Source organism: Silurus aristotelis (genome assembly GCF_946808225.1).
Source record: "Silurus aristotelis genome assembly, chromosome: 16".
Taxonomy (NCBI): domain Eukaryota; kingdom Metazoa; phylum Chordata; class Actinopteri; order Siluriformes; family Siluridae; genus Silurus; species Silurus aristotelis.
This window is the reverse complement of record NC_139589.1, coordinates 13600706-13620440: the sequence shown is the minus strand read 5'-3', so window position 1 is coordinate 13620440 and position 19735 is coordinate 13600706. Positions and strand designations below refer to the sequence as shown.

General features: G+C 37.0%; 1 protein-coding gene across 2 annotated transcripts; it reads left to right on the top strand.

Annotated features, from left to right (window-relative positions):
* The first annotated feature begins 1664 nt into the window (after nt 1-1664).
* On the top strand, nt 1665-19319 carry nsg2 (neuronal vesicle trafficking associated 2). Of its 2 annotated transcripts, none has more exons than XM_083565293.1 (6): nt 1665-1906; nt 2398-2556; nt 6143-6262; nt 14832-14942; nt 16705-18813; nt 19071-19319. In XM_083565293.1, the coding sequence occupies exons 2-5, from the start codon at nt 2428-2430 to the stop codon at nt 16897-16899; spliced, it is 555 nt and encodes a 184-aa protein (XP_083421419.1). In that variant the 5' UTR covers nt 1665-1906; nt 2398-2427; the 3' UTR covers nt 16900-18813; nt 19071-19319. The 2 variants fall into 2 exon arrangements, with proteins under 2 accessions (XP_083421419.1, XP_083421418.1); XM_083565292.1 differs by having other exon boundaries at nt 1682-1963.
* Nucleotides 19320-19735: the final 416 nt, after the last annotated feature.

Genomic DNA, 19735 nt, shown 5'->3' with positions numbered 1-19735 from the left:
CATATTTTAAGAAGAAGGAGGATCATAGGGTGACGTATATGAGCAGTGGAAGGTGCACACAGGTGGACTATGTTCTATGTAGGAGATGTTAATAATAGAGACTAATAAGTCAACTACTGCAGAAGTGATAAGGAAGACAGCTAGGAACGTACTTGTGACGTGTGACATCTGGAAAGAGAAAGGAAAAAATTACATGGTGGTGGAATGAGGAAGTGCAGGAGAGCATAAGGAGAAACCGAATTGGGATCAGCAGAGAGATGAGAAAAGTAGGCACAAGTACAAGAAGATGTGACAGTAGGTAAAGAGGGATGTGGTGAAAGCCAAGGAAGTTTTTTTGCAGCATAGGTAGTGAGCGCATTATTGAATGCGATACTTACCATCCTAGTGAAGGGGGATTGATAGAAATTATAATAAGGTTGATGTTGATGATGATTATAATGATGATGATGAAATTCAAGGTTCTGAACAGGGTTTAGAGGTATACTAGTATAGAATGGAATACTGGTATGGTGCAATATGGATTTTAACATAGAATACATTGTATATTATACTAATAAAAAAGATAGATTTGGACTCAATTTTAAATGTGATAGTCAGGTGTCCAGGTTTTTCCATATACAGTGGCCCCACGGAACTTGCGGGGGTTACGTTCTAAGACCCCCGCGAGTTCCTAAAATCTGTGAATTTAGGATGCACCCCTGCAGCCCCTATGGTACCTTAGTGATTTCATCTAGACATTATGTCACTTTCATAGAATAATGTGTTTTAAAAAAAAATATGAAATTTGTTAGTGAAAACATAGTTTAAAATCTTTTAATCTAACGTTGCTGAACATTCGGTCCCGCTGTGGATTCCCACATATTTTAAGATAATCCGCAACTTGCTGTTAGTTAGGTTCCAACTGAGAATTTTGTTGAAAATATGTTGGATGGCCTTGTAGTGGTTTAAATTCATTAAGAAAATTAAGACAGGTTGTAGTTTGGGTTTCTCCTTTTTTTTTTTTTTTTAGCATTAAAATGCACAAGATTTTCAACATTATTTTTGCTTACATGGAAAATTGACATGCAAAATTGCATTACTATGAATGCATTACTAGTTGTTTTTTTTTTTAGCATGAATATTAACTACATGTCAAACATGGAGGTCCAATTTTTCTTCTCAGTGCTGTTTAACTCTTTTAAATTTTAGGCTCAAAAGCAAACCCATCCTTATTTGGGTGGCACTGAATGGCTATTTATTACAGTTCCATCATTGTTGTGTACTATTCAGTGATGAGGCCTTAAAGACAGAACTGTTCATGTAATATGCAGTCTTTTACGCCTCAAAATCAGTCACACGGTTACTGGTATATGAGCAAAACCACTAAGCAGTTAGTCGCTGAACATGTGTTACATCTGCAATCCCCCACCAGGTGGCGATTAGACACTAATAACACAGTGTGCTGAAATGGAAGCGCACATCAGTGCAACATTTAATGCCAAGTATCCAATAAGAAATTATTTCGGTGTGTTACAGAAAGACACCATCTTCTCTTATTCGAATGTGTTTTATTTAATGCCTCATTATTTTCTTGAAAAAAATCCTCAAGCTTTAACAGACGCCTCTTTATATGCCACGTGTCAAACTGCACACAGGCAGCCGGGGGCGTTCAGCTCCAGTTTTGTTATAGCTCTAACCCACTGCCATTACATCCGAATTAAAGGGGCACTTGGGCAAAAGCCCAATGCTAGATTTTCTCTGGATCCCTCTAGCGGCGTCGGCTCGGTTGTGCGTGTGGAGGAGCGGTGTGTTTCACAGAGCGCAGTGTCTTACCTCCTCCATACTGCCTCCTTCTTCCTCCTCCTCACAGCTGCGCGTGCACGTCTCCGCCCGACCGCCTTCAACAGAAACAGCGCTCATTGTTTTGGTGAGTGTACATTACTGATCAGCGCTTTCATATACCTGAGATACACTGCTGTGTCTGGTAAGAAACCATTAAAATTGCCGATTATTATTATTGTGATGATGATGATTTTGTTGTGTCGCTTGTGTTAATGTTGGGGTACCTGATCAAGACAAGACATTACTGATTGTACCTGGGTTCTTATATAAACAGCATATTTATGCACAAGGATTTTACAGTTAGTATTTTGCACTATAATTTCCTGCGAAATATTTTATGTATAACCGAAAATGTAAAGCTTCATTACGACCTCATAAGGATGCAGTCAGGTAGACAAGAAAAAAACAAACAAAAAAACATTTATTTATTTATTTATTTATTTATTTATTTATTTATTTATTTATTTATTTATTTATTTTATTGTGCATTTGTGTTGTTGTTGTTTTTTGTGTGTGTGTGAGAATACATCATAAATATGAGTGTGGCTTTCCCCAACCAAAATGGTTATTTTACAGGCTGGAGAAAGAGGAGATCACTAGATAAAAATGGTTAAACTTGGGAGTAATCTCCAGGACAAAGGGATTAAAGCAGTGACTGTTGAAGATGGATTTCAGACGGTTCCCCTTATCACGCCCTTGGATGTTACTAGTCTTCACTACCAAGCTCCAGACAAGGTAAGGGACATTTCTGTCCTGACAGCCACCTGATTATCTTACACAAGCACTCATCAGATCAACGTATCACAATAATGGAGTCTTCGCCGCCGACATGAATATATTTATTGCGATCTCTCAAAGGCTTGCCTGAGAAGTACAATTAAGGTGATTGTTGTATGAATACATACTTTTGTCTGTCCTCTGTGAAACCGAAAGGATTGAAATGATCTATATTACAATATTTGCCTCAATATTCCTTATTGAGTTTTGTAATTTTGCACGCTGACATGAGCCCATCCTACCCAGCGTTTATTCCTGCCTCACACCCAGTCTTTCTAGGATAGGCTTCAGTGGCATCACAACATTAGCCAGGATAAAGTGGGTACTAAAGACAAATGGATGAATAAGATGCTTTGCGTGTTATTTCATGACGATCTCAAGATTTCAGGAAACATGGGTCAGTATACAAGTCAAGGATTTTAACTTAAAAAATAAAGAGACTGTTTTGAAGCCAAATTGCATTTTGGTTTATTTGTAATTCTACTAAGAAAAGCACAGTTAGTGCATGCACCTGCTATCTGGTCACCCTTTCAACACGTACGCATAGAGCATTCTGCTATTCTGCACCACGAGTAATACATCCACTTAACCTTACAAAACCCCACTTCCACTCCCACATATCTGCCAAGGGATTTTTATGATTCTTTCATTGTGCTGTACATTGTAGTTTCTGAAGAGAACCAGCCATCTCCTTTTTTTTTGTCTCGGACATTTCTCATATCGCAATTTTTGTAGCTCTCTAAAATCAGTTTTTGATTACTTTTTTGAAAAATAAAAAATGCAATGTGAAACATTTCTACATTGTTAGAGAGACTATATGATTAAAAGGAATGAAGGAATGAATGAATGTGCTTTTGGACATCATGCAGCATAACAGTCATTAACAATCAGACACAAAATTGCTGGACTTTAAAAAGAAAAAGAAGTAGAAAATACTACAATAAACACAATATCGAAAGAAATTTACACAATATGATTCAAAATATATGTTTAAAATAAAAATTCGGGCTTTTGCTAATTTTAATAAATAACTTTTTAAATAAAAGTTTATAATAGTTCATAGTTATACTAGGTTATTAATAATAATTCTATGTTACAGAAATGTGTGTAAAAATTGATTGGAATCCTGCAATTATATTTCAAGATTTATTGAAAGCTAAGAGCATGAACACAAATATTACACAAAGAACATGCATTGCCCCCTGAGGGCACCAAGATCATAGATTATTGATTTTTACCCTTGACCCTTGTTAGATTTCTCTAGCTTCTCAGAATCTTTTGTACTGAAGCTGATGAGATATTTATCTTCACAATTTTATGTTATGGAACGTAACTCTGAAATTGTTCCACAATTTGTAGTTGCCGTTTTTTTCGCAGATTGGTGTTACTCTGCCCATTTTTTCTTTTGACACTAGACACACATTTTTTCTAATATGCACTATTATTATTTGCATTATTGTTATATAGATTCTACTATAGCTACTACTAAACTACTCATTATACTACACTATAATACCACACAATATACACTATATACCGCTTTATACTTAATATTGTTTTAAAATAAAACTAGTAATTGATGATAAAACTGCATACCCATTTGTTTAAGTTCAGGATATTTCTATTCATTCTGTTTATTTTTGCTCATTTACATATAGGGTGACAAAATACTGGATATGTGTCAAAGTTGTTCTGGTAACACCTGCCTTGAACTGTCAGGGCTTTGGCTTTAGGATTATGTATTCACTGTCAATTGCATTTGGGATTTCAACAGTTCTGTAAACGTGTATGCTAACAACAAAGAAAACCTTCAGTCTGGTCGGATTTGAGGCATTTCTGTTTACAGACTGCAAACGCTTTGTAAGAACAGACCTAATCAATCCAGGGTTGATGTAAGGGACACATTTAGAAGGCAACTGAAGATGTGATTGGTTTTATATGCATGACAAAAAGCAATCTAGGGGAAATAAATTAGGCCATTATTTCCCAAGGCAACTAGATTATTTCCAGGACACCAATTTACCCTCATTTCCTAAACCCATTGTAGCAAAACAACCATAAGACACAGAGTATGCTGACAGTGATGCTTATTTGAAATTTGTTCTGATCTTGAGATATCTAGTCTGGGGGCCTCGGATGGGCTCGTAACCCAACATGTGAATATGGAGGATAAAAAAGTGTCAAGTGTACAGTTATACAAGGTGGCAAACAAGGAAAACTGAAAAACATAAATAAAAGCAATCTTTGCATAATTAAAATGTGTTTTTTATTCATATTAAGCCTTCTTTAACAGTTGTAGATATTTACTTGACACATTTCACCTCAATTTCTAGTTTAATGTTTAGCCAATATTGGGTAATTTAACAGGATTGTTGATTATTATAGCTGAATGAATTCATTATTGTAAATAAGATTTATAATGTAATGCCCGGTTAACGTGTATGAACAACATTAAGAGGAACAAGTCAGGTTCTTGTTACTGAATTTAAAGATGTTCATTTGTTTAAATAAGAATACACGGATTTCTTGGAGAGGTGCGTCCATAAATAAGGCCCATATGGAGAAGATGGTCCTTGTGTAATGGCATTTTGCAGTAGAGGCTGGCACCCATGTGTCTTATAGGCCAAGATGATGACCCTCATCCAATGACCAGCCTCTGGTTAGACATGAGAGCAGCCTGTTTTTTTTTTTCTCTCCATGGTAATTGAACACTTTGTCTGAGGAGGAGATGGCTACTATCTGGTCTAATTAATACCAGAATCACAGCACAGCGATGAGTGCTCTTCAAGCGAGCCCTATGACTTTGGACAGAAACCTTTCTGCCCAAAGTCCACCACAGAGTTATTTGGACATCAATGTATGCAAGGCAAGCTGCCACAGCATGTAACTTTCCTTATCTTTTAACAGAAGTGACTACTAAAAAAGACACACCCAAAGACACAGATGGCATTGTTTAAAAATCAGCAATAACTTAAGAGCCAGATGGACTGCCCTTAGTTGCAAGGAGTCAATATGCCCTTAATTCCTCTTTAGCACCACATGTCCCTCAAAATATGAGGGAGACTACTGGGCCTTGGAAGCTAATTGGGAAAAAAACTACCACTCTCCAAAAAAGGGTTTTGGGGAGTGTAGACCTGTAGTTAGCTTTTTTAAAAATGATGATGAAAAATAGGTGGTAAACACTGTACTGAAAGGGAAAGATGTATCCACTCTTGATAAATATCTTGTGGAGTAGGGATTGGGAGAGAAAATTAAATGGACTATAATTTAGAAGAGTTATTGGATGTTAAGCATTAACAATAGTTTAAACAAGAGGAAGCAAAGCAATTTCAGTAAGATCCAAAAATGTTACCCAAAGAAATGTTATGTATTCTCTAACAAAAATACCTCTAATTACAGAAGTCTAGGTAGTTCACAATTTCAGGATTTTCACAGAGTTCCATCAAGCTAAAGCAACTTAATTATAATGATCAGGTAAAAGCTTTTTGTGGGTTATATACCCACTTTTGTATTATTTTTTTTGTTTACCCACTTTTTTGTGCAGGTTGTGGTAAAGACACGGACTGAATACCAGACGGAGCAGAAGAACAAGGCAAAGATGAAGGTGCCTAAGGTGGAGGAGTACACCATAAGCTTTACTGATGGAGTGTCAGAGAGACTGAAGGTATGGCTTAATTTTTCTTATGTACCAAAACAATTGGCTTTAATTATTTGCTGTTTACTTTAAATACACAGTAGCATTGCTTGTCATCATAAGCTTTATGCATGTAATAGATTATGTATATGAATATCTATAATTAATCATGAACCTCCACATGTATTGAATCTGATCTATTGTACCAGTGCTTTGTATTGGTCAAAAATCTTTCAGAAAAGAGAACTTAACTTTCCATAACTGGACAATCTGGGTTTTTTATTATAGAAAAATGGGAGGCTTGATAAAGGAATGTTGTTTATAGCTGCCATAATATAAAACTAACCTGTTTTGCATACATTGCTCAGAATATCAAATTCTGCAACTGTCACTTTACCAAGCCAATTTTTTTTGTTGTCATAATCACTTTTAAGAATATACATTTTTAAATATTAATGTGTAGGTAAATAAATTTGCTATTCATTCATCATGCACAAAAATTACATTAAATAGAAAACATATCTGGATCTACACTGCATGTGTGGAGTATCTAATGTTCTCTAAGTAGCATCCTGATTCAGTTAGACTAAATGATGTACCTGTGACGCAATAGCATCCCGTTCATGGGTGAATTCCAGCTGTAGTTATCTTTGGACTGTTATTCAGCATTATCCTACACCAGTATTTTCACTGCTCTAACACCCAGTTCGGTCCAAATCAGGTTGTCTACTATCTTGATTCATGTATAATTGATCAGGAAAAGCACTAAAACACTGTATGTAGGACACAGCTACTACAGGACTGGTGTTGAAAAACACTGATTGTCCGTAATGTATCGAGTACTGACATTTATACAACCTCCATTGATTTGCATTCGGAGTGAGATATTTAAGTCAGTATGTTTTGGTTCAGAGTTTTTGTATTGGAGAGATGCTGGTGCCAGTGACCTTCCTGGTTTAATTAATTCAGAAATGAAATAGGATGCTTTACTTCAGCGCTGAAGGTCATTGTAGTAACTGATAAAGGGAAAGGTAAATTATATGCTACAAGCACTTAGCCCTCTGCCTGTCCTATTAGGGGATGTGACTTAGATGTGGATCAAAGCTCTCCATTACTTGTAAGGCTTAACTGTGACAGTGGTGTTGCAAATGACAAAAAACAAGAACCATATGGCCCTGAAATCCCCAGCGTATTTCTCTGTAACTAATGCACTTCAGGAAAGCATTTAAAAAAAAAAGTGGAATATTCACACTAATACGTTTCTCTCCTTTGATTATCATCATCCATCAAAAATTAGTCTGCAGAGCTGCGGGTCTGAAATTGCTTTGACTTTTGCTGAGGGCTTATTTCTGTGTTAATATGTAGAATACAGAGCATCATTTAGAATAGAAAAAGATTACTAATCGCACAGCTCTGTTGCTTGGACTCTCCCAGTGGAAGTCTGCCGTATTCCCTGCTGTTGCTCCACTAGCAGTTGGAGGAAGAATGTTCCTCCTCATTAAATGTTCAAAACAAAGAAAAGCATAGGTCTCTTGGTATTTAGTGCAGCCAAGCAGAACATATTAACACATCATGCTAAAATAAATAAGGAAATAAGACGGCATAACTTAGAGTGGGAAATTTCATCTTGGCTTGCGATATTTGAGCTGCATTTAATTTATGAGCTGCACAGACATCTCAGGCCCAGACATGCATCTCACGGCTTAGTTGATGAATGACAGGTTGTTCGTAAGCATGAAAGAGGAAAAGGAAGAAGAGAGAGACAGATGTAGTGAGGAAGATAGATGAGCCAGCACTGCTCTTTGTCAGTTGGCGTCTCTCTGACAGCTGACTACGTAGTTATTGAAATTCTCACATGCCACCTGTAACTGAAATCTTTCATTTAGTCTCCTAATTATTGAGTGTGGAAAAAGAAGAGAGACAGGCAGTGATAAAATAAGCACCAGTGTGAAAAAGGGTGGCAGGCTGTTAATTATGTGCTATTGTAACAGAGCTTAAGCCAATCAGATAGTAAAAAGTCACTTTCCGTCAGCAGCAAGACATTGAGATTGTGAGTATGTTTACAGCCAGGGTGATTTTAGAAACAACTCCTATACTTTACTTGTTACTCAGTCAGTTTTATTGTTGCTGATTTATTAGTTTAAATAATATCTCTTAAAATATATGCAGGCTACATTACAAACTTCTCTTACACATTCCCTTAGATTGTAGCAGTTTGCATTGCTCATGTGTCATTCACACTAGGACATGATGCAGAGCATAGAGGTGTCTCCTGAAGCTACAGTTAGAATCTTGTAAAAGCTCTACATTTCATGATAAAATATGAACATGATCCCAGTTTGATGTAATGCCTTTTTGCTTTACATTTATTTGTTTTTGCTTTTTTAATTCTGCATTATTGTGCAAAGATTTATGGCAATCTATTTACAATTAAATCAGTTACACAATGTGTACATAAAGTGAAGGGGTTTGAATATATCCCCAACCCACTGTAGTGAGTGGAAATTATTATATAACTGAATTATTGATCTAGGGTAAATGATTGTGACTGTGACATACACTGTGTTGGCAAACTGGAGATCCATAATGAAAAGGCACTCATTTTCCCCTACATAGCATCTGAAGATTGTATTGATTATCTAGTATAAAAGATAAATTTTAATTCATAAGCACTTCATATAAATGCATTATGAAAGTAGACATAACAGTGTTAATCTTTTTTTTTTTGGAAACACAAAAGGTAAATATGAGACTTTTTCAGTACAGATTTGTGGATCAATCATTTTTGCCATTAAACATACAGCTTTGTACCATATTAACTGACCGGTAATGGCTCTCTGTAAATTGCAAATTGTATGTTGGCTAATAAAATGGCCAGTGAGAATGGAACGGCAAAAGACAAACCTAAAGGACATAACAGTTTCTCACTCATGTTAGTCCTTTATATCTGAGTGCTTTGGGAGCAATTAGTACTACTGAACACTTTTCCCTGCTCTCTCTCTATTCTCTCTCAGTGTCTCTCTCTATGTCTCTCCCGCTTCCCTTCCAGTGTTCAGTATACACTGTTAGCATGACTAATAGTGAAGATGCCCAGTGGATTGTCTGTGTGGGAGAGGCTGCCCTAGAGAACTGGCCTTGTTATTCTACTTCTGGATTAAACCCCACAAAAGCTTTAAAACTGCCTGGCAGTTCAGTTCTCCAGCCATATTTTGCTTCTACTTTACTCAATCCAAATGCCACGGGTGGTGAAAATAACTTGGATATGTTCTCTTATGCATATGTGATGAGACCTTCAAAGAAGTCCCAAAAGGATTTATGATGCAGCATTTGCAATAAACCCAAATATATTTGGGTTATCCACTTAGCATTTCCTGTCTCTTAGTTTTCTCTTGTCTCTACTGCTGTGATAAGTTTGTACAAGACTGTTTTTCTTGTAGAACGAGGTGGCAACTGCTAGCTTTGAGGCTTTGGCTCCCCTTGTTAGCATCGCTAGATTTATTAGCAATGTTGTTACCCACGTGCGGGTAGGGGTGTTTCTTCACTCTGTTGATGCCAAAAAAGTACATTCAGCTGACAGATTTAATGCTGGTCCACACAAAGGCACTGTGGTTCTAGGCACAATATACAGAATAAACAAAAAAACAAAATAAAAGGATTATATGGATGGTACAGCCACAATGTCATGCAAAATTTACAGATCATGGTGACATCCAAATTTATAGATGTATGAACCATTTACAATCTGAATGGTTCATGTGTATACTGTGCATGAGTAAATTACCAGAATGGGTTTAAACATTCTTGTTTAAACTTATGTTTCTTCATGTTTTTATGTCTGTGCTTGGTAATGCAGAGATCGTAAGCCAGATGTGTGATGTCCATGGTGTTTTTGGATGCTCGCTTCCTTGCTCTAGGGGTAAACAGTTCTCAGAGAAGAACCAATAATCTTCTCAGCAGTCGGACCAAACTACTGTAGACCGTAATCAGTGTACAAAGGACTCAATGATAGCTGAGTTAAAATGCAGCAGCTCCTTTGGTACGTTGAAATTTCTCAGCTTGTAAAATGTCTCTTGCTTAGCCTGGTTCATTAATTGCATCAACGTGTGTCTCTCACTTCAGGTCCTGAGAGAGATGGTATAGCTCAGGAATTTGAATGACTTCACTGCAGCCACAGTGCTGTTCAGGATGGTGAGAATTAAAGGGGTGTTCTGTTATTATCTCTACTGTTTTGAGTGTGTTTGGCTCCAGTTGTATATATATATATATATATATATATATATATATATATATATATATATATATATATATATATATATATATATATATATATATATATATAATAAATGTTTTCAACTTAATACATTTCCAATTGCTTCGAATAAATTCACACTATATAGTGTGTCTGCAAATAGAATTATATTTACTATTTCTTTATTAACCTAACTTTTGAAGAGACTGATTTTAAAACACATTTTCACCAAATGTTTAAATCTGTTTTGTTGCATAGTTAGTTAAAGTACACAAGAGAGCACCCAATAACGTCTGCAGAATAAAGCTAGAGTTCATGGTTCTCTATACTGAGCAGCAATATAAAAAATATCAATTGAGAACAGCAAAACTTTGGCTTGGAGCTGAAAACTAGGACAATGTAATCAGTAATCAAAGAAGGGAAGGAAAATTAACATTAACATAAAACTTTGCATTCCTCAAAGCAAATGCTTTGATAGACACACAGCGTTTTAGCTGAAATGAAAATCATTTAATGCTGATATGGACCTTCATCCATTAGGATTTTGCTGTGCATAATGTCTGAATTTTCTAGTGAGACTAGGGATACAGAGTAAGCCTAGCATGGAGTATTTTTAGAGAGCAATTAAATGCTACAGTAGAGGTTTTGTGTGAGGATCCAGTAAGAGCACTGTGGAGACTGCTTGTGGAGACCATTTACTTTCATAATTTTTAACTTTTTTTCTCCAGTACCATCTGAGACATGGGTGTCAAACTCAGGACAGATTTGGTGTAATCATATTTTCCCCGGGAGATCATATCAAATGTGTATTAGAGCTGGCCTGCCAGTATATAGCACATACACTGTTAATACTACAAATCCCAGAATGCTTTGTTAGTTCTTTGGCGCGTCAGACGAGACCGCTGAAAAACTCAGCGTATTCAGCGCCGAATTTACCCGCCGATTTTGGACTGTTAATAGTTGAAAGATTGCCTTTTTTTAAATTAAAGGAAATTATTATTTTTGGTTGTTTTGTTGTTGCCCTGTGAAAAAAGATTTACATTAAAAAGGAACTTGAAAGGCTATAGAGAGAGAAAGAGACATAATAAGAAATGAACACCACTGATGTGTGTTTTAATTCTAATTTAATTTCTCATGTGTTTATAATTTTAAGCTTTGGTTGTTCCAGATTCAATGTTTATGCAAAACTAAAGTTTGTTTCCATATGAAAAGGTTCAACATTACATATCTGGAGAGACGGGAAAACATGCACAATTGCAGTACATTTTTCGATAAATATTGAGTTTGGCCCGCAACTTCGTTCCAGTTTTTAATTTTGGCCCACTGTGAATTTGAGTTTGACACCCCTGATCTAAGACTTTTCCTATAAACTTAAACAATTGTTTCATGCCACTGAAGGACATTGAGACTTGCCCTGAGGCTTGCTTCTGAGGCTTTATGTCGTCCTGAGAGGTAAATCTTTCCCACAGTTTGAGGTCTTGTGCACTCTGAAGTGCATTTTTATCAAGGACATCTTTGTAATTTTGCTACTGTTTAGCCACTCGAATATAAAGGCCTGAGATGGTTGTGCTTCAGGTTCTCCCATCTCTGACTGAGGACTTTTGAAACTCAATACACCACGGTGTGTCACTTTCTAGATCATGTCTAATCAATTACATTTGCTACAGCTGGACTCTAGGCAAGACCTAGACACAGCTTAAGAAAATTAAAGCAAACCTGTAGCACCTGAGATCAATTTGGTGTGCCCTAGCCATGGGTCTGAATTCTTGACTAAATAAGAGAAATTTGTTTTTCACTTTTGAAAAAACTAAATAGGGATGTTTTTTGGTTTGTCTCTGTGGACTGTGTGTAGATTAATGTCAAAAAATTCATTTTAAATTAAATATAAGAGTAACTGCAAAAAGTGCAGGTGTTACATTCTGGACCCGCTGTTTGTTCGATGCTTTATATGCAGCATGCAAAGTCAGAAAACAGCTGATAGAGAATCTGACTTGACATTCTACAGGATGATTTCCCCAAAGGTGAGATATGATCTACAGACTATCTATATGGTAAAAGAGTAATCTTTAGTCAACCCTGCACAGGACCAGACTCTTGTGGCCATTTTGTTCATTGATCACATTTGGTGAAACCCAGCTACCTATCATAAATATATAGTCGTAGCTATAACAATATAAACCTGGTTCTTTCAACACATCATAATTAATGACAGTATTTTCATTAACGAGTATCTAAAGGGTTTGCAAATCCTTTAAGTTCGGAGAGACATTTCCTGCATACTGAATAAGAGACTCCCAATATCTTGCACCATTATGAAGGCCATTGCCTCATCTGCAGTCAGGAGAAAAGCTTCACTTTCTTTCCCATCACAAATTATGGTGGTGTGAATCGTGCCTTCTGAGTGTTCATGAACTTAATTTAAATTCCACTGTTAGTGTATATTTACTTGCTAGTTGAATCAATTTGGTTTATGTATGAGGGTTGTGTTTTTTAATGTTTTTTAGAATGGCTAAAATTGCCTTTATTTGTGGATAAAATTGATTGTGTACAGTATGTCCTCTCTGGGATATGTTCTGGGTAGCAGGTAGAGGTGGTCGGAGGATCTCTGATTATGTTTTTATACACACCTGATTTGCTATTATTAGCCTTTCCTTTTTTTGTGTGTATTCTTTCTATTATTCATGAGTCTATCTCTATCTGGTGCTGCTTCTATAGAAACATTGCATAAAACAGTATTTGGCATCATCGCTGGAGCACTGGGAAATGTTAAAAAAAAAATGTCTACAGCTATAACAAACAGAATCTGTTCTTGTTTTAGGGTTCACTGAATGTTCTCATATTGTCAGTGCTGCATCTTGGTATATGACTTTACATTAGAGTGGATGGTTGCAACAGCTCTAGATCAGTAAATATCTGAACATATATGCTTATCACAACTTAGGAACGAGCAATGCTAAATAATTCTCGCTAACAACCTGAATAGAACAAAACATTTTGTCAAAAAAACATTCCACGGTCACGTATTTTTCTCAATAAAGAGATTTTCTTTTGTTATTTATATGGCTGGCTAATGTGTCATCTCGCGATGCACCTTGGTAAGCATAACAATTAATTATGTACAATTTGTGACCTAGTCAAATGTATCACCTGTAAACCTTTTGATCCTCCTGATGGCTTTCCTCTTTTGAGGAATTGGTGGAGATCTTTCTAAACTGTTAATTAAGGTAGTAGAAATTTACTTATTCCTAAATAACTGAAACCAAAAATCATGACTCCAAGATCACATTTGTTCCCCTTTCTGATGTTTAATATGAACATTAGCTGAAGCTCTTAACTTGTGTCTGTGTGATTGCATGCATTGTGCCGCTGCCACATTTTTTTTTTTTATAAATTTAAAAGTGGGTATTTATTGTTTTGTGTGTGTGTGTGTGTGTGTGTGTGTGTGTGTGTGTGTGTATATATATATATATATATATATATATATATATATATATATATATATATATATATATATATATATATATATATAAATATTCTATGAAACATACTACTGTACTCGCTGGGGTTGTCATCCAGCTCCAGGGCCCCACAGGGGGGGTCACCCAGCCTTCCTACCTGGCTGGGGATATTGCCCAGCTCTCCCAACCGGCTGAGATCTTCTCTCTGCCTGTCTGTTCTACCGAGCATGCCCCCCAGCCTGTCAGCCCAGCCGTGACTCCTTCTGGCCCTGCTGCATTACAAAGAATATATCCTGGCTTGCCTGCCATGCTGAGAACAGTGTTCCACTCCTGAGCACTGCCGAGGACGTCGCTCCGTTCCCAAGCCCCGATAAGGAGGTTGCTCCTCTGCCAAGCCTTACTGAAAATGTGGCTCCACCCCTGGCCTTCACCAAAATGTTCGCCCAGCCTATTGGTTTCGCTGACACCATGGTCTGCGCAAAGGGCTTTGATCTGCCGAAGGGCGTCACTCCACCTCATCACGTCGGCCAGAAGTCCGAGGTGCCCACCAGAGACCTGCCCCTTGGGGCAGCTACAATGAAGCTTGCTCCACACTTCTGGTCTTCCTTGTTCTTCAAGGCATTTTACCCAGTGGCGGTCCGCATCAAGTCCCAATTTGTCCTTTGCTGGCACCCGATCTTCCTCATCTTCCTCAATTCCTGTCCCGTAGTGGCTGCTAAACAGCACATTTTATGAAAGTGACGTGAATGTGGTTTCAGTCTTATATGAAAACATCAACTACTGGTACTACAGAAGTTAAAACCACTAGTGAAATAGACTTTGACAACACAAATTTTTTTCATATGGAAACAAAAAAGGTTACATTAAGTTTGTGTCCTTTTTTCATCCACAGGTCACAATCCTAATTGTTCTGGCTTTAGCTTTTCTTGCCTGCATAGTGTTCTTAGTGGTGTATAAGGCTTTCACTTATGACCACACCTGCCCAGATGGCTTTGTGTACAAGGTGAGTGAGTATTTATTAGATTTTTCTTATTGGGTCTGAAAAAGCTCATAAAAAATTACAGTACTGGAGATTTAAAAGTCCATAATGTGCTATGTTCCTGTGAAGCTTTTTAACACCTTAGTAAAATTAAACTTTTCACATGCCCTTTGTTTCATGTGTTTTGGATTTAGAGTCAGTACATTCTTGAACAATTTGGTTTATTAGAGAGCGTTGTTGTAACGTAAACAGTACAAAAACTTCCTAAGTCCCAAAGGTCTTTGTGCAATTTATTATAAACAAAAGTAACAATACTGGTACTAGACAATTACTGGATCACATGTAGTGCAAATTAAGAAAGTGACATATCAACATTCAAGAGTAGAGGTTGACCGATTGATTGGCTAACCGATTAATCGGGCCGATTTTTGACTTTTTCTTTTTTTTATTCATCGGCATTGGACAATTGTGCTGCGTATTAGGCCGATTATTTGGCAGGCGCATTTGACACACCAAACCGTGCCTGCACATTCTGCACTTGCAAGAGAGAACCAGCAGGTGGCCGTAGTCTTTTTGCAGTACCTGAACTGGGAAGCTGGAACTGTGAATATATAAAGCATGCAGCGTTCACAGTCATTACTAACGGACTCGTGTAGCTTTTTTCAATCACGTCTGCTAAGTTTCAAAGATAAGAGCTAGAATAATAAGTGAATAATAAGCTCATTTGCTAAGCTGAATAGCCAATCAGAGTTCTCTTTTTTGCTGACGAGCTTTGCTGGTGTTTAGACTTGCAGAATCTCTAAAAAACAGCTGACACCATCTGAATATGGCCAACAGTGTGGAACACAACAAAAATGGCTTGGTGTGTCCCACGTTTTTCGTTCTTAATCTAACCTTTCATTGGTTATATTATATGCTACTTTAGGAGAAAGAATGAGAATAACATTTAAAAAAAGAGAATGCAATTAACTTTTAGCAATCCCTTAATCAGCTGTAGTTTAGGCTACAGGTAGGCACTGGTACCAAAACCTGGTAACAAGTGCACTTATTGGAGACGCTTGTGTTGTTCAACAAATGTGTAATTTAAGCAATTTTCTTTATCATTTCTTATTAATTATCTTTTTTTATTTTATGAGAATTGGTTTTGGGGGGTGGGAGTTCCCCTCTATTTAAGCCAACAGATATGCACTGTGCAAGTAGAATTAGTACAACACAATTAGCACAACAGATATAATAGTAGAACATACAGTAAAAGTCCAATATAATAAAACCTAAATTTCAAAACCGTTGTGCAAAATGTAAAAAAACTGATTTGCAAATTTCAAATTCTATTCACAATAAAATAAACAAACAAAGAAAACATATCAAATGTTTAAACAGGTCTCAAAAAACAGGGCCGTTTTTATCACTATGTAGCATCATGTCTGCCGTCTACATAGGGCCAGGAACTGAGGAAACCAGTTGCTGAAGTAATGGGAGAGGAATGTTGTCCCATTCAGGATTCTAGCTGCTTAACATTTCTGGGTGTCCTTTGTTGTTTTGTTTTTTTCTTTTTATGAGGCACCAAGTGTTTTCAAATGGTCAAGGGTCTAGATTCAGGCAGGCACATTTTACACAGTGTCCCAACGTTTTTTTTTTTTAATTGGGATTGTAGATAGAAAAATAGATTGTTTACTAGTATTCAGGAACAAATTTTACAACATAATCTGACTTGAATCTGCAAGCATGTCTTCAAATGATAAAATAAATGTTGTCTTTTGAAATTGATTGACTTTTACTCCAACAGCACAAACGATGCATCCCAGCCTCTCTTGAGGCCTACTACACTGCACAGGATGCTCACTCTCGTGGCCGCTTCTACACGGTGATCAGCCACTACAGCAGCATGGCTAAACAGACCATGTCACGCTCCGTCTCACCATGGCTTCCAAATGCCAATATCCAGCACGGTGATAAACCACCCAATACTGTCAGCCAATGAGGCTGCTAATTCTGATTTCTCCAGTGACCATGTCTTCTCATCAACTTCCCTAATGCTATTCTCCAGTTCTACTCTTGTATTTATTTTTTTTACTCATATAGTTCATTTGTACAGGTTATTTATTTATGACTTCTTTATTGTACAATTTCTGTTTTTATTGTATTGAATATCAGTTAATTGTTTGTACAAAGGGATGCGTCTGTGACGCATGTCAAAAGCAAGGACCCATAAGAAACCCATAGTTTCATTGTAAAAGGCATGTTGCAGATACTGTATGGGATTTTTTTGTGTGTGCATTGTTTTCAAGCATATTGTTTCTGTGGTTTTATGTCCACACTGGAATATAGGAAGAACACTAATTGAAAAAGAAAAAAATCATATAATGATGAAAAATACATGGTTTATGTTATGGTTCCTCCTTGAGCCTAATTGTAAATAGCTCATGATAAGTAACATCCAGTGTCTGTGTTTCCATAGAAGACGTTGTAAGATTAGTACTGTTTATGATTAATATCCTTTCGGAGCTTTGTGTTTTACTTTAGACTGCAGTCTGTGATCAGTCTGAAAAGGATGTTCCAGGGCCAAAATACCCAATGCTCTGGGAGGTAGAGACCCTGACTGCTGCTTAGTCAGATCTGTGCCATGATTGCTTTTCTTATTTTTAGCTGTCTGTGAAAAATAAAATTGTATGCTAAATCCTAGTTACTATGTAGCAAAGCCTTGAATATTTTATTCTGTAGCCTTGGGGTTTAAAACAGTAAAGATATTATAAGACATTTACTATTTGTGTACATTTTGTGTCTGCCAGGTTACTTCATTGTTACTGTAGAGGTTGCTCCTGTCCTAGCAACATTTTTAGCTGTCAGTGACATTATCATGTAGGCAGCAGTAGAAAGATCAATATTGTACACTAAACTATTCACAAGCCAAGTCAATATAGTGATAAGATGCAGTTAACTCCAAGATTATAGGGACTGTAAATGAAAATAAACAAAATGATATACATTCATTTAGCATTCATCTTCAGAAACAGCTTTATTCTGGTCAGGGTTGCATTGGATCTGGAGACAGTCCTGTGATTTGCACCTAGTAACATTGCACCTTGTAAAGTGTTCAGTGATTCATTAAATTGACATTACAAAGATTTAAGAGTACTAAAAGAAAGCAAAAAGTAAACCCTTCCACATCTGGATCAATGATCAATGACATCATTGATAATGGTAATGTATTTAAATAAATCTCTTCAATAATTGTGTAGCCTGGAGAGATGGAGGTATGCGCTGGAGAGAAGGGGAATGAAAGTCAGTAGGAGTAAGACAGAGTACATGTGTGTGAATAAAAGGGAGGGCAGTGGAGGCGTGCGGTTGCAGGGAGAAGAGGTGGAGAAGGAGTTCAGGTACCTGGGGTCAACAGTGTAAAGTAATGTGTGTTAGAGAATGAAGAAAAGAGTGCAGGCAGGGTGGAGTGAGTGGAGAAGAGTGGCAGGATTGATTTGTGATAGAAGAGTATCTGCCAGAGTGAAAGGGAAAGTTTATAGGACTGTGGTGAGACCTGCGATGTTCTATGGTTTAGAGACAGTGACATAATCTAAAAGACTGAAGGTGGAGCTGGAGATAGCAGAGCTGAAGATGCTGAGATTTTGATTGGCAGTGACGAGGATGAACAGGATTAGAAACAAGTTTATTAGAGGAACAGTGCATGTAGGAAGTTTTGGAGACAAGGTGAGAGAGGCCCGATTTAGATGTTTAGACATGTGCAGAGGAGGGACATGGGGTATATCAGTAGAAGAATACTGAGAATGTAGCTGCCAAGAAAGAGGAAAAGAGGAAGACCAAGGAGGAGGTTTATGGATGTGGTAAGGGGAAAGACATGCAGGTAGTTAATTTGTAAGAGGCAGATGTAAAGGATACAGTAGTATGTCAAGTCAAGTCAAGTCAAGTTTATTTGTATAGCGCTTTTCACAACAGACATTGTCTCAAAGCAGCTTTACAGAAAACAACAGTGAGGGTGAATGGTGTGCGTTTGTCCCTGATGAGCAAGCCGTGGCGACAGTGGCAAGGAAAAACTCCCTTAGATGATATGAGGAAGAAACCTTGAGAGGAACCAGACTCAAAGGGGAACCCATCCTCATATGGGTGACATCAAAAGTTTGGTCATAAATCTTTCAACAGTATGGAGACGAATGATTCACTCTCTAACGGAAGCAGCCGAAACATGAAGATATCGTATAGCTATTGCTATCATTCTGATACTGTACTCATTTACCTATACTAGTAAAAAAAAATATCTGATTCAAACATGACACCATGTGATATAATGTTACATAACCATGTATGTTACTACGCTGATGTACAGATTACAGGAAATTATGAAAAGTGAGAATATTTCTCAGTTACTGATAAAAATTAAAGCAAAGTGCACATTGAGCACATTTTTGTCATTTACTGTAATTGTTATATTTCCACACACGTTGGCTTTAAGCAATTTTTGTCACCTTGTCAAATCACACTTTCCTTTAAAAGGTGGCAAGACACCACATCATCATTCATTATCATTCTCTGTGTGAATGCCCTGAGGTCTCTTCATTCTGTCACCACTAGGCCATTTAAACCTTTTGTCTACTGTCTCCTGTACAGAATGTGTAAATGCTCTTTTCTCTTTTAAAGATGATGTGATGCATCATGGGCCTCTTTACATCTGAAACCTGTCTTATAAAACCTGGATTCATTCCATTTTGCTATACATGTCACCATCCAAAAACCTGATCACATAGTGTCAAAAGTACACTAGAATTTTTTTCCAAACCTGCCATGGATTACTGTGTAACTTCTGCAAC